Genomic DNA, 15,507 nt, shown 5'->3' with positions numbered 1-15,507 from the left:
GTTTTGAGTTGTATCACTGACTGACGTTGACTGAAGAAAATTTGTTTATATAAAATTAAAAATTATAGGTATACTGAGTGACGATATCATTTTTGAAATCATTTTTGAACCTTTAACTGTACTTTAATGCTGCTGTATGATCGAAACATCTTCGGATCTTCCTCGGACGACTACGGCAATCTTCGGTTATGTTAAAAAATCTTCGGACATTTTCGGGAAATGTTGGGAAACGTCCTGTGGCCTCAGCTCGGACAACTTTTGGAGCTTCTTCGGAAACTAGTCGGAAATCTTCGGAAAATCGTCATCAACGTTGTTACTAGTATGTTGATGTATTGTGGGGATTTAATATAACAAAAAGAAAATTACATGGTCGCTTGGAGATACGAAATTTCTCCTCTTATGTTGAAACTTATTCCACTCGTTTGCTGCGCTCACTCTTGAAATATTCAACCCTCGAAGAGAGATTTCGTATCTCTGCGCGGCCATGTACACAATCATGAGTATGACTTCAAGAAGCAAAACCACCAAGATATATTTTTATTGTTGGAAAACTAAAAATAATAAAAATGCTATATAAGTACACTGCATTTTAAAAAAGGTTTTTTGATGGCTACGCATGCGTAAGACCGTGATTTAAAATTGACAATGTCTGCCAGGAAAAAATAGTCTCTCCACAGACGTTTAGATTTTTGCTTCGAGTGTTTTGGCTTAAACAATGAAACCCTCTGTTTTTGTCTTTTCCCAGGGCCACTGCACCTCTCTGCGTTTGAGCAGTTAATACGTTTTCTACTGGTCTCGAAGAACTCGATCAACGCAAAACATACAACACTGAGCAGAGGGTCTGTGAACATTATAATCATCATCAGGATCAAAACCTCTTGAAAAAAGTCACTAAAAGCCAACTAAATTCTTGTACAAGCGAAAGCAGAGAATCTTAATTCGAGTACTTTTTAACCAGAAATGCAGTAAAATCACCATGGTGGGTGCCCTTGAATCTGGTATCACTTTAAGCAACTAATTATGGTTATGCCCTCTCAGAACTGATCGACGCTTTTGTTTTCGTTTAGTTTTCAAAACAAACTCTCATTCGTACCTCTAGTTGACGAAACCGCTAACGCAACCTTTTAGTAAACGACGATCTCAACTAGGAACGAAAGCGTTTTTATCCTTTTCACGTTTTGGTTTCCAACGTATGTTGGAAACGATTGTTCTACAAGGAATTGGATTGGTAATTTTAAATGGAGAGAGAAGTAGTTACGCACTCTCTATTAATTTTGGTTCTATTTCCTGAAAATTAACATAGGTACTGATTAGATTGCTAAACAAACCCTTTAGCAAAATTTGAGTCAGTTTGCACGTTCAGTATGTTAATTTTCAGCCCTAGATTACTTAAATATTCGCTTTCTTGTATTTATTTTTTCTTGATAATGGCGTCATGATCACTTTGAAACGCCGAGTCTTTCAGTCATTTTTGAATATCTCTGCTTCAGCAAATCTCTTTTAATCAAAAATTAAAAATTACGTCCAAAATTTTTGAAATATACAGTCCTAGGAGAAGAACAAGAAACCGAATTTAAAAATCAAAAAAATATTAAGATATTCTTCTATATAGTTTAATTTGTAAAATTGCGTAGAACTAAATATCCTAAATTTAATAACGGCGTAAAAACTCATTCTCTAAAAAGATCGTAATCTAAGTAAACAAAATTTATTAATTCACATATATTGGGCAATTGTATCGTTGTGCTAGAAGTTCTTTAGGGTTCTTTGTTTTTATTCGTATGTTTCTGATTGTTTCAACCCAGTACTCAGGTTAGATCACAATAATGGACCTTAATAATTAACGCTACGTTTACCAAAGCCGCCAGTGTTACGGTAAATCTCGGTATAAAGAAGTCCCCATTTCCAAATGCGTAGCCCGACAGGTGTTCCTGTTGGTTTCTAAAGTATTCGACTGTTTCGAAACTGACCATTTATTATCATTCATATCCACCACGGCACTTAAATTGAAAACCTTGAAATGAAGGCATTTACTTAGCTGTTATTGTCGCGAGCATCAAGAACTAAGTGACTAGCGCAGTAAGAACTTCACAGATTCAATTAACCAGTTGGATTCTTCAGACGGCAAGCTCAGGGTACAAGATTTCCTTTGTTGAATAAGATAAGTAGCAGTACACTGATAGAGGTGTTTGGCATATCGTATTCAGTTTTACACGAGGTGTGGCAGAGCACTACAACCCACAAGAGCCTGAATACACAGCAGAGTCTTTTGGCTACGTTCCTCTACAAAGCACAAATCGCGAATGGTATTATTATCCTGTTGACGGGCTTATTTACCAGGAGTACAGCGACAGAGAAGCCACAACCTTGGACTATCTAGCGGCTAGAAGACTTGATATAAGGGTTATAAACGCGTGCTCAACAGAAGAAAACGAAGAAACACAGGAAGATCAGCAAGATGAAGATAGAGCAATGGCTTGGAAGCGACTCAGACCATCCGCTTTCCGTACAGTTTGTAAATCAATGTACATTGGAGCTTTGATTTCACTGCTAACTGCCACCATTGTAGGCTCAGTATACCTGTTGATTCCTTATATCTCTTACAAAACTGAACTCAACTGCGAATATCACCCAGAGAGGTCAATTCCAGTACAAATACAATGGATAAGATCAGTTTCCAGTATATCTTGCGCATTCATTTACTTGTGGCCTGTTTAGATTCAATTTACCGTGTGGCTCTATAAGCCCTAGAATTTCTCAATCAAAGATTTCTTCTCTACAAAAGATTCCACTCAATGTTTTGTTTTGTGCCAGAGTAGGCTGGCAAATCTATCTTCTAACAGTTCACTTCCATATGCGACGGACAAAGAAACAGCAGGTGACTTTTTTCTTTAAAATGTTACTACCCGGCTTTTCACATTTACTTAGTGCTTTCATTGTAGCCGTTTTCATTTACCCAGCGTATAACAAACAACATAAGGAAGTCAAACTGTTAATCGCAGTCTTCGCTCCTCTCATTGTAGTCATAGTCAAAACAATCTCGCGAATTTCCGTTCAGCGGTTAAGGAACATTACTCATCCGGGATATTCCTACGCCTTGTTGACACCGCTGTATTTTGGATCAGCGGTTGTATTTCGAGTGCTACAAGCGGATCTTGGCAGTATACAATCCATCGCCATTCTTGGAATAATTCATGGCGCTACAGAAGTCATAGAACGAAGCACCATGGTTGTGATTGATCGCATTTGTCATGTGATTTGGAAGAGAAAATCTGCTCCTTGGGGAAGTTTTCGTACTCCTCGCCGTGAGAGACTAATGGCTGATATCGCTATCATGAGCATGTTGTATGAATCAACTGCTATAGTGTCTGTTAACGGCTTTCTGTACTTGTATCAACTTATCTACATACAAGACGATTCCCTTTTAAAGTTGCTGCAGTCTTTCGCCTTTCATACCTCAGTTCAGCTTGCGATTGAGTGGTTCTTCACTAACGTCTCTCTAGCGATCGAGACTCGCTATCAGAATATGGCTGTCATGGCTGTTTGGCAAAGAAGATGGAAAAGACATGTTTTAGTCGCGATCGTAAATGCTGTTCCATTAGCTCTTTGGACAACTGGAAACCTTTTAGTAATCGTACATGAACGCTTCAATGTGTCTGTGAACAAGCCTTGCAAAATGCCGTTTTCTTGAGAATTAAGACATAAAACCCTTCCTCTGTTGAGGCCACGTTGATCTGAACAACATATATACAGCAAGCTATCTCCTCGATGATCACTATGATCAAACGCTGAGAAGTCCATAATCTCGAGGAAATAATTTAGGCAACTTTCTTCATGCGAGCACGTTACCTCACAGTCTTAGCAGAACGTGGCGTGATCATAGTTAGTAGAGGGGTGATGAACCTTTTAAAATTATACTGAAGATAACAAGTCAATAAACTGAACAAGTAGAGACTACTCAACACGTTTATAACCTTGTATAGACTATCGCGAGAATATTGTTGTAGGATGGAGTAACTTGATTTGGAACAAAAAAAACTCTTTTTTCGCCTAAGGAAAATTGCAGTCACGTGGAAGACTCATTAAGTTGTACCACTGAGGTTCATCGGGAAAAAATAGACGTTTCAAGTTAGCGTTCGAGTTCTATAAGCTGTGTTTACATGATATTGGAGTGACTTTGATACCGGCGCGAGTTCACCCCAGTCCCCACTCGTGGCTCTGTGTTGGTTTACCTGATACCACCAGAAAAATGTTATACCGGACCACAGTTACTAACTATGACCGGACGAGTCATTCGGGCGTGAATTTACCCGATTACTGAAGCTGAGCCAGAATTTCATTCCGGTACGAAATCTCGCAAGAGTATCATGTAAACGAAGAACAACATCAATCTCGTGGGAGACTGGAGCCGAGTGATGCATGCGTAGTTCATTTCATCCAATCCAAGATGGCGTCGCGTAAACCACATTGGGGCATGTGTCCCCTATATAAGCATGATACGAAATCAAGTTGTAATCCTGGTATCAAACCCCCGCTGGTGCGAGTTTTCTCATGTAAACAATGACTACCTCCCCTCCCTCCCCCCCCCCCCCGAAAAAAAAAAGAGTTTACGTATCGTTAAAATAAAGATGAGATGTGCCTTTCTGGAACCGAAGGGATGTTTTGTTTTGAAAAAAGAACTGCATCCTTACCAACACTTGACGGAGGGGAACAGTGCTGTACCTTAGAGTAAACTTAGACGGCAGCACATATTCATACTATTGACGAGCGAAAGCGTTTCTTACCTTGGTTCTGTTTTGCTCATAATATCTGAAGGAAATGATTTTTGCACAATGGATTGTGGTTAGAAATCAGTGTAAATAGAGAGGTAGTCATGCGGGTAATTGTTACAAACTAATGAAATTCAACATGAAGTGGAGGACAATTATATAAACAAATAAATAAATTATATAAATAATGAACGTCAAGAACGTTTGATCCTTGCAATCCCACACATTGTGTTCTATTTCATAATTGGTTCATGCTGTATAGCGTTCATCACCGAGTTATGAAGCACGCGGAAAGTTTGGCGAACGCCGAAAAGAAGCGTGAGGGTAAATATTTAAACATTTTGCGTAATGTACCGGCCTACATTAGCTTAGAGGTTATATTTCTTATTAATAAACCTTATTAACTCGTAATGCATTCTCCTCATGCATTCTCTTAGATTAAATTTCGCTCACATCACTTTGTACTACTTATTAACCGGGAGTGAGGTCTGCATGGGGAAATATCAAACCGAGACCTTGCCGGCAAGGCCGAGGTTCGCGATTTTCCCCTAAGACCGACCGGTCGAGGTTAATAACTAGTTTATTATATGGCCTATGAAAACAGAAACAAAACAAAAACGTCATCCGGTAAAGCGCGTACTTATCTTGCCATGCATTCCTCTTTTCCAGCCAATTTCTTCTTGTCCGTTTCCTTCGTCCTGTCTGGTACCAACTCGTTCGTAACTTAATGTTGTGAATTCGCTGTACTTTTCCTAAAATTTTGTTTGATCAGGGTAATAGAATCGGCACTCTCCGAGTGTTCAAGCATCGTTTTCACCTGCTATAATTTTCAGGAAAAAAGCAACAGTTTTTTTTTTTAACTTCCCTTCGCTTTGTTTCAGGAGGCCCGTAATCGGCCCGTGGGCATTACGGGAGAATAATGCCCTAGTATTAGCCAATCAGAGCGCGCGATGTATCAGCTATAAACACTAGCCATATAATAAAGCTTTTTCTAACAGCCTCTAATTCCTTTCATTTCCGAGAGGTTTCATTACAGCCAAACGGTAGCCTGCGTTGCAGGTGTAAACGGGAAAGGGGTGGGGATGGGGGAGGCGAAAAACCTTCCATCCCTGCTCTCCACCTCCCTCCCCGTTTCCCTCATTAAATAGGGAGTTTTAGCAAATCACGACGGCGACGGCGATGAGAGCGTCACCAAACAAAAGGTTTAACGAGAAGAACAATAGTTCTGCACGTGCGTTTGGAATCTTGGTACATTTCTTAGCCGTCTTCTGCAAAACAACAACGCGAAATGACCAAGTTCTACGTATTTTGGAGAACGCGAACCACAATGGCTAACTTTTCGTGTCTTCCTTTGGAATTGAACGCTGTTATTGCATATTTAGCCTGAGCATGTTTTTAGACCCATAGGCGTACTGAGAAGATCTACACAGTTGAAACATTCGAAGGTAAAACATAAATCCGTTTTTACAAAGCGTCGTCACTGCTAAAACTCCCTAATATCAATTTCACGGCGGGATGAGAACTTTTAAAATACGCTTGAGAAGCCAGACATGGAAGCCAAAAATAGAAACCACGAGTCATAAAGAATAAGCAACATTATTCAGTATAGTTAAGCGAGGATGAAGATTAGCGTGTTAATCCCCTAAATAGGCCTTGTTCTCAAGATAATTCCTCCCAAGTTGTTTTGAGACTGGTACCCAGCTCTTTCGCGGATGTTGTCATCACGCGCGGTGCGTGGAGGTTTTCGTGGAGGACGAAATTGCGTGTTTAGCTGGTTGGGCGAACTTAGAGAATTTTTCCTAACATTCATCGTTGCTTAAAAAACTATGATAACCCTTTGTTGAGGTTACAACTTAATAGACTGGTATTTGGAATTTCCTTCGATTTTATCCCAATACAATAAGTCCGAACGTCCTTACCAAAAAGCAAAATTTACCACCATTTGTAATAAAATAATGTAAATACCATACAGTGGAATGAATTTAGCACTGTCACTCTTGCAATTGACGCACATACTAAACATTAGGAATTTCATATTCCGCTGTTGGTTTAATTTCATTATTTTCTTTGTCTAAGGCGAGTAAAGTAGCAGTTCATTATAGGAACAGCGACTACCAGTCTGGGATTAACGTCATTAACTTTCCAATTAAAACGGGCAGCAGTACGCTGGTAGAGAGAGGTATGTGGTCACATCTTGTTCAGTTTTACACAAGGCGTGACGGAGCACTACAATCCACAAGAACTTGAATTCACGGCAGAGTCTTTCGGCTACGATCCTCTACAAAGCACAGGTCGAGAATGGTATTATCATCCTGTTGATGAGCTTATTTACCAGGAGTACAGCGACAGAGAAGCCACAAACTTAAACAACTCGGCAGATAAGGTGTTTGATGTCAGGATTATAAACGCGTGCTCAACAGAGGAAAATGGCGAAACACAAGAAAGTCAGAGATGAAGAACTGAAAGAGCAATGGCTTGGAAGCGACTCAGACCGCCATCCGCTCTCCGTACAGTTTGTAAATCAATGTACATTGGAGCTTTGATTTCATTACTTTACTTTACATTGTCATCTCTCACCTCACTTACAAAAATAAACTTGACTGCTATTTTCACAGAAAGGAGACAATTCCAGTTCAAGTGCAGTGGATGAGATCAATTTCTGGTGTGGTGTCTAGCGCTTTCCTTTACGTGTGGTACTTTGTGAACATCCTATTTCATTTCCGCCCATATCAGTTAATGGGACTGAGAAGAAAACTTATTCTGATTTGTGGCCTTTTCTATTGTTTGGAAACACTTTATCGTATCGTTCTACAAGCGCTGAAAATACCGTATTCCAAGTTTTCCACACTACTGAAGATTCTACTCAACACTATGTTTTTTATCAGTTTATGTTGCCAAGTCTCTCTTTTAACGAATCATTTTCGAATGCGACGAACAAGAAGACAGCAGGTGGCTTTTTTCCTACAAATGATACTCCCAGGCTGTTTTTGTTTCATTCTCGCTATGATGTCAGTGTCTTTCATTTACCCCACGTACAACCAACAGCACAAGGAAGGCAAACTGTTAATCAGAACCCTGGTTCCTCTCATTGGCGTCGCACTTTCGCGAATTTCCGTTCAGCGGTTATGGAACATCACTCATCCGGGTTATTCCTAGGTCTTATTAGTCCCGCTGTATTTTTGCTCAGCGGTTATGTTTCGAGTATTACAGGGGATCTTAACAATATACGATCCATCGCCTTTCTTGGATTAATTCACGGTGTTGCAGAAGTTATAGATTAAGAACGAAGCATCATGGTTGTAATTGATCACTTCTGTCATGTCATTTGCAAAAAAAGATCAGCTCCTTGGGGAAGTTTTCGTACTCCTCGCCGCGAAAGACTAATGGCTGATACCGCTACCATGAGCATCAGAGGATGTTGTATGAATCAACTGGAGTAGTGCCTGTAAAAAAATGTTTCAATTCATTTATTTACAAAACGATTCCCTCTTAAAGTTAACGCAGTCTTTGCAGTCAGAACCGTGATCGAGTGGTTTTTCACCAGCGTCTCTCTAGCGATCGAGACTCGCTATCAGAATATGGCTGTCATGGCTGTTTGGCGGAGAAGATGGAAAAGACATATCTTGGTAGCAGTTGTAAATGCGATGCCTTTAGTACTGTGGACTAGTACTAACCTCATAGAGGTTGTACATGGACGTTTCCGTGAAACTAACCAGCCTTCCAAAATGCCGCTCACTTGAGAGTAGCAAAGTTGCAAAGGGTGCTTTCCATTCGCTGAAAAACTCTGGTTTTGACTGCTGAAAATTTCCAGGGACGAGTGGAAAAGCGTTTACCGAAATTTCCCAATTTCGAGGTATACCCAAATTTCTGGAAATTTCATACCGAGAATTTCCGTTTCAATTGGTTTTTCTCTCCGAATTTCCAGAATTTTCGGTTGAATGGTTCGCTTTCCGGAAATTCAACAATTTACGGATTTTCTGGAAACTTTGCCAAGAAATTTCCGTACCAGTTGTCCCCGTTTCGAAATTTTCGGAATATTTGGTTTAATGGAAATTAAATAGCTCAAAGTAACTCTGTAGACGAAATCAAAGAAATCCGTAGAAATCACACTCGGGGTACAATTCTATAGAGAGAGATGCCTCTTTCGGTCCTGTTTTATTATTTGTACCGTCCATTGACCATAGCTTCCCGAAAAATATCTTTCAATTGAACTCACGTGACGGCCCTTCCGAAAGGAACGAGAAAGAAAAGCAAAATGTATATGTTAACTTTGGAAAGCTCATGAAAAGGATCGTAGACATACCAACAATAGAAAGCTAAATAGTTTAGTGGCGCTAAATTAGCGTGAAACGCAGGTTAATCAAAGACGCCCATCGGAGTTCTAATTGACGGACCAACTACCGCAAGCTTGAAGAGAGCTTAAGCGGAAGCAAATATTCATGTAGACTTGAAGAGAAAAAGTTGTTTCCTTTTTTCCTACTTTTTGGACAATGCATTGCGGAACAAAAAGCATTGCGACGGTAATTGTAAAATACTTTGGTAAGGAGTTTGACTCGTCATGTACAGCCGGACAAATAAAAATTTGGAATCGACGCTGTTCGGACATTAAATGAGCTGAACCGAAAAGAAAGCGAAAAGTACAGCTGAAATTATGGACTAAATTAGTAGTTCTGTACTTAACTGAAAGAGTAAGGATGAGACAAAAAGATGCCTTTTTTTCTTCAAGCGAAAAACAGCAACAATAGCATTTCAACCATTTCTTATCATCAAGTAATCGTAAAATCAACAAGGTACACTGAATATGATTATAAGATATTTCATTGCAACGCGCTGCTATACGCGCTGGAAGACTGTCAACCTACGCCCACAAGGTTTCCGGAGAAGGACAAAAACGAAACAACAGTTTATTGGCAGCTTTAAATATAGAGATTTTCATCTTTAAAGAGGCCACAAAGGGAAATAAAACCGTCCCAGCTCGCACAGATTTATAGAGCAAACGAAGGGTTGTTTACTGGGAACAACTACGATTGTGGTATTGACACTATCTACTTGTCCTAGTAAAATGAGTAGCAGTACACTGATAGAGGTGTTTGGTCATATCGTGTTTAGTTTTACACGAGAAGTGACAGAGCACTACAACCCACAAGAAACCTGAATTCACGGCAGAGTCTCTTGGCTACGATCCTTTACAAAGCACAGGTCGAGAATGGTATTATCATCCTGTTGACGAGCTTATTTACCAGGAGTACAGCGACAGAGAAGTCACAAGCTTAGACTATCTGGCGTCTAACAGTCTTCAAATAAGGGTTATAAACGCGTGCTCTCCAGAGGAGGACGAAGAAACACAAGAAGAACAACAAGATGAAGATAGAGAAATGGCTTGGAAGCGACTCAGACCATCTGTTCTCCGTACAGTTTGTAAATCAATGTACATTGGCGCTTTGATTTCACTTCTAACTGCCGCCATCATCGGTTCAGTATACATGTTGATTTCTTATATCTCTTACAAAACTGAACTCAACTGCGAATTTCATGCAGAGGGGTCGATTTCAGTGCAATTACAATGGATAAGATCAGTTTCTGGTATAATATCTTGCGCATTCCTTTACTTGTGGCCCTTTGCATGTTTTCTATTTCTTTTCCGTCCATATCAGTTGCAAGGTTTGAAAAGGAAACTGTTCCTGGTTTCTTGCTTTGTTTACTGTTTAGATTCAATTTATCGTGTGGCCCTACAAGCCCTTGGAATCTCTCATTCAAAGATTTCTTCTTCTCTTCTACAAAAGATTCCACTCAATATTCTGTTTTCTGCTAGTCTAGGCTGGCAAGTCTATCTTCTAACAATTCATTTCCGTATGCAACGGACAAGGAAACAGCAGCTGACATTTTTCTTAAAAATGATACTACCTGGGTGTTCCCATTTATTCATTGGTTACACTGCATCCTTTTTTATTTACCCGGCGTACAGGAAACAAAACGAGGAAGGCAAACTGTTAATTGCACTCTTCGCTCCTCTCATTGGAGTCATAGTCAAAACAATCTCGCGAATTTCCGTTCAGCGATTATGGAACCTTACCCATCCGGGATATTCGTATGCCTTGTTGACACCGCTGTATTTTGGATCAGCGGTTGTATTTCGAGTGTTGCATTAAAATGAGGGATTTCCAGCCTTGACTTTTTAGGTGATTCTTGTTTAAACAAGAAAATGAAATGTTCATTTCACTGATGACTGTAATATTACTAGCTAGACAGCCATGCAGAGAAAATAACGATGAACACAGAGCATCACAGGCCAACTGCGGTTGTAGTAAAAATTAACGTAACCTTGTTTTTCTTATTGGCCAACCGGGACATTCTACTCTTTTTTCAAGCTTCCTTGCGTTACTATAGTGTTTCTTTCATTTTAAACACGCCCATCAATTTTCGTAAATTATAGCATTTATGACAATAAAGTGAAATATGCTGTTCTCACTCATTTAAATAAAGTTTAAACAAGTCCTATAAACTTTGAAGTTTCACTTTCCACCCCGACTTCACTGGCCTCGTCATCGGTCAAATTTCAATCTTTTCTTTTGTCCAAGCCGAGAAAACTAAAAGTTGTGTATTCAAAACCACTACGATTGTGTTATTGACACTATCTATCTTTCCTAGTAAAATGAGCAGCAGTACACTGATAGAGGTGTTTGGTCATATCGTGTTTAGTTTTACACGAGGAGTCACAGAGCACTACAACCCACAAGAACCTGAATACACGGTAGAGTCTTTTGGCTACGATCCTCTACAAAGTACAGGTCGAGAATGGTATTATCATCCTGTTGATGAGCTTATTTATCAGGAGTACAGCGACAGAGAAACTGCAAGCTTTAATTTTCCAGCATATGGTGGGCTTGATATCAGGGTAATAAACGCGTGCTCCACAGAAGACAACGAAGAAATGCAGGAAGATCAACAAGATCAAGATAGCGCAATGGCTTGGAAGCGACTCAGACCAGCTGCTCTCAGAACAATATGGAAATCAATGTACAATGGAGCTTTGATCTCACTTCTGACAGCAATCGTCGTGGGTTTGGTATACATGTCGATCTCTTACGTCTGTTATAACACTTTGCACTGCTGTGAATTTCACTCAGGAACACAACCAATTCCAGAGAAAGTACAGTGGATAAGAACAACATCCACCGTGATCTCTTGCGCCGTCCTTTACATCTGGTACTTTACAAGCACGCTATTTCTTTTTCGCCCATATCAATTAATGGGCGTGAAAAGAAAACTGATCCTAGTTTGCTGCCTTATCTACTGTTTGGATTCACTTTATCGTTTTGCTTTACAAGCCCTGGGAATATCTCATTCGCAGGTTTCCTCTTTACAGAAGATTCCACTCAACATTTTGTTTCTTCTCAGTGTATGTTGGCAAGTCTATCTTCTAACGAATCACCTTTGCATACGGTCAAGGAGACGCCGGGTCACTTTGTTCTTCCAAATGATAATACCCGGCTGTTTTTGTTTCATATTTGCCATCATTACCACCTCTTTTATTTACCCAGTCTACAACAAGGAAAACACAGAGGGCAAACTGCTAATTGCACTCTTCACTCCTCTCATTGCTGTCGTTCTCAAAGCAATCTCGCGGATTTCTGTCCAGCGGTTGTGGAACATTGCCCATCCGGGATATTCGTATGTCTTACTGGTGCCGTTATATTGTGGCTCAGCGGTTATACTTCGAATTTTACAAGCGGATCTTGGCAGTTTGCAACCAATCGCCATTCTTGGAATAATTCACGGCGCTGCAGAAGTCATAGAACGAAGTACCATGGTTGTGATTGATCACATTTGTCACGTAATCTGGAAAAGAACATCATCTCCTTGGGGAAGTTTTCGTACTCCTCGCCGTGAGAGACTGATGGCTGATATCGCTATCATGAGCATGTTGTATGAATCAACTGCTATAGTGTCTGTTAACGGCTTTCTGTACTTGTATCAATTTATTTACTTACAAAACGATTCTTTTTTAAAGTTGCTGCAGTCTTTCGCCTTTCATACTTCAGTTCAGCTGGCGATCGAGTGGTTTTTCACTAGCGTCTCTCTCGCGATCGAGACTCGCTATCAGAATATGGCTGTCATGGCTGTTTGGCGAAGAAGATGGAAAAGACATGTTTTAGTCGCGATAGTGAATGTGGTACCATTAGCTTTCTGGACAACTGGAAACCTTTTAGTAATCGTACATGAACGCTTCAATGTGTCTGTGAACCAGCCTTGCAAAATGCCGTTTTCTTGACGGTTAAGAGACTTAAAAAGCCTCCTCGTTTATCTAAACAACCTATACAGTAAGCGATCTCCTTAATGATCATTATGACCAAACGCTGAGGAGTCAATAATTACGAGGACATTATCATCGAATATCATCTGAATAAGTTCTTTATCATACAGTCATAGAATAATAGGTTCTACTCGCCCCAGAATTTCGAACTGACGAAGCCACGGGGCCAAACTTTCAAAGTAGTGAGGTTTCAACCCGTATGAGTCTTGGCAGCACAGAGCGCAATGAACTACACATTATTAGTAGAATTCTACTAGTATACTACTGCAAATGCTGCAATCTGATTGGCTGAGCTACTCGTATACTATCAGCCATTAGAGTGCAGTGGCTGTCAGTCGTCCATGAAATGCCACGTTTTTATAATTTTTCTGAAGTTAATTTTGGAAGAAAGTTTACATGTAAACGGATAATTAGATTATTCGCTCTCGATTTCTATGAGGCGATAGTTGATTCGGCCTTCGGCCTCACCAACTATCATCGCATAGAGATCTCGAGCTAATAATCTCATTCTTAATTATCAGTGAATTTGGTTTCGAAACTCATACATTTCACCAAGAGACCATGATCTTGATTTCACTAAGTCATTTTGGCTGTTTACTGCTGTTGGTGTAGTTGACGCATCAACGACATAATTGTTTTGGTTCTTCTTCCGCCAAGTAAGTAAGTAAGTAACCTTTATTTAAACACGATAAGTAATTAAGCTCGCAGCTTGTGGGGTCGTGTGTAAATAAACAATAAAGAATAATTACAAAATAAGAATAAAAAAATTTACAATGTAAGATCTAATCTAGTTTAAATAAAAATTTGCAGCTAATAATAATTAACCTAATTATTAACATTATGTGACTAATAAACATATACCAATGGGCAGTCGAGTCATCTTCTGCAGTATATATTCGCAAAGCTAACGTCCCTGACAAAATTAAGATTATTGATCATTTTAGAGAAGCTGTTTACACTGATCGTTAATCGGCATCCAATCGGTAAAAAATTCCACAGAATTATAACTCTGTAAGATACGGAGGATTTCTTGATATTTAATTTAAAATGAGGGATTTCCAGCCTTGACTTTTTAGGTGATTCTTGTTTAAACAAGAAAATGAAATGTTCATTTCACTGATGACTGTAATATTACTAGCTAGACAGCCATGCAGAGAAAATAACGATGAACACAGAGCATCACAGGCCAACTGCGGTTGTAGTAAAAATTAACGTAACCTTGTTTTTCTTATTGGCCAACCGGGACATTCTACTCTTTTTTCAAGCTTCCTTGCGTTACTATAGTGTTTCTTTCATTTTAAACACGCCCATCAATTTTCGTAAATTATAGCATTTATCTCAATGAAGTGAAATATGCTGTTCTAACAGTTCAGTAAAACAATTAAATAAAGTTTAGACAAGTCCTCTAAACGTTTGAAATTTCACTTTCCACCCCGACTTCACTGGCCTCGTCATCGGTCAAATTTTAATCCTTTCTTTTGTTTAAGCCGAGAAAACCAAAAGTTGTGTATTGAAAACAACTACGATTGTGGTACTGACACTATCTACTTTTCCTAGTAAAATGAGCAGCAGTACACTGATAGAGGTGTTTGGTCATATCGTGTTCAGTTTTACACGAGGAGTCACAGAACACTACAACCCACAAGAACCTGAATACACGGCGGAGTCTTTGGGCTACGATCCTCTACAAAGCACAGGTCGAGAATGGTATTATCATCCTGTTGATGAGCGTATTTACCAGGAGTACAGCGACAGAGAAACTGCAAGCTTTAATTTTCCAGCATATGGTGGGCTTGATATCAGGGTAATAAACGCGTGCTCCACAGAAGACAACGAAGAAATGCAGGAAGATCAACGACATCAAGGTAGCGCAATGGCTTGGAAGCGACTCAGACCAGCGGCTCTCAGAACAATATGGAAATCAATGTACAATGGAGCTTTGATCTCACTTCTGACAGCAATCGTCGTAGGTTTGGTATACATGTCGATCTCTTACGTCTGTTATAACACTTTGCGCTGCTGTGAATTTTACTCAGGAACACAACCAATCCCAGAGAAAGTATAGTGGATAAGAACAACATCCACTGTGATCTCTTACGCCTTCCTTTACATCATGGTACTTTACAAGCATGCTATTTCTTTTTCGCTCATATCAATTAATGGGAGTAAAAAGAAAACTGATCCTAGTTTGCTGCCTTATTTACTGTTTGGATACACTTTATCGTTTTGCTTTACAAGCCCTGGGAATATCTCATTCGCAGGTTTCCTCTTTACAGAAGATTCCACTCAACATTTTGTTTCTTCTCAGTGTATGTTGGCAAATCTATCTTCTAACCGCGAATCACCTTTGCATACGGTCAAGGAGACGCCGGGTCACTTTGTTCTTCCAAATGATAATACCCGGCTGTTTTTGTTTCATATTTG

The 15,507-nt window shown here is 39.7% G+C and overlaps 1 protein-coding gene and 3 pseudogenes across 1 annotated transcript; all 4 read left to right on the top strand.

Moving 5' to 3' along the window:
- Positions 1-219: 219 nt before the first annotated feature.
- LOC149112213 (uncharacterized) lies at positions 220-3,691 on the top strand (annotated as a pseudogene).
- A 6,140-nt stretch (positions 3,692-9,831) lies between these two features.
- Positions 9,832-10,918, top strand: LOC149112212 (uncharacterized; annotated as a pseudogene).
- Positions 10,919-11,412: 494 nt separating this feature from the next.
- Positions 11,413-13,985, top strand: LOC149112211 (uncharacterized). The gene has a single exon (XM_089290105.1). It carries the CDS (start codon positions 11,422-11,424, stop codon positions 13,039-13,041), a length of 1,620 nt encoding a protein of 539 aa, XP_089146231.1. The 5' UTR covers positions 11,413-11,421; the 3' UTR covers positions 13,042-13,985.
- Positions 13,986-14,575: 590 nt separating this feature from the next.
- Positions 14,576-15,507, top strand: part of LOC149112210 (uncharacterized) — a 1,677-nt pseudogene continuing 745 nt past the window's right edge.

This window comes from Orbicella faveolata, unplaced genomic scaffold (assembly GCF_042242905.1).
Source record: "Orbicella faveolata isolate gen_17 unplaced genomic scaffold, um_ofav_v1 contig_2, whole genome shotgun sequence".
In the NCBI taxonomy this organism is placed as follows: Eukaryota; Metazoa; Cnidaria; class Anthozoa; order Scleractinia; family Merulinidae; genus Orbicella; species Orbicella faveolata.
This window is presented reverse-complemented; position numbering and strand designations above follow the sequence as displayed.

Excerpts from the sequence above, each read along its gene's own strand:
- LOC149112211 (XM_089290105.1), top strand. The coding sequence starts at position 11,422 with ATGAGCAGCAGTACACTGATAGAGGTGTTTGGTCATATCGTGTTTAGT.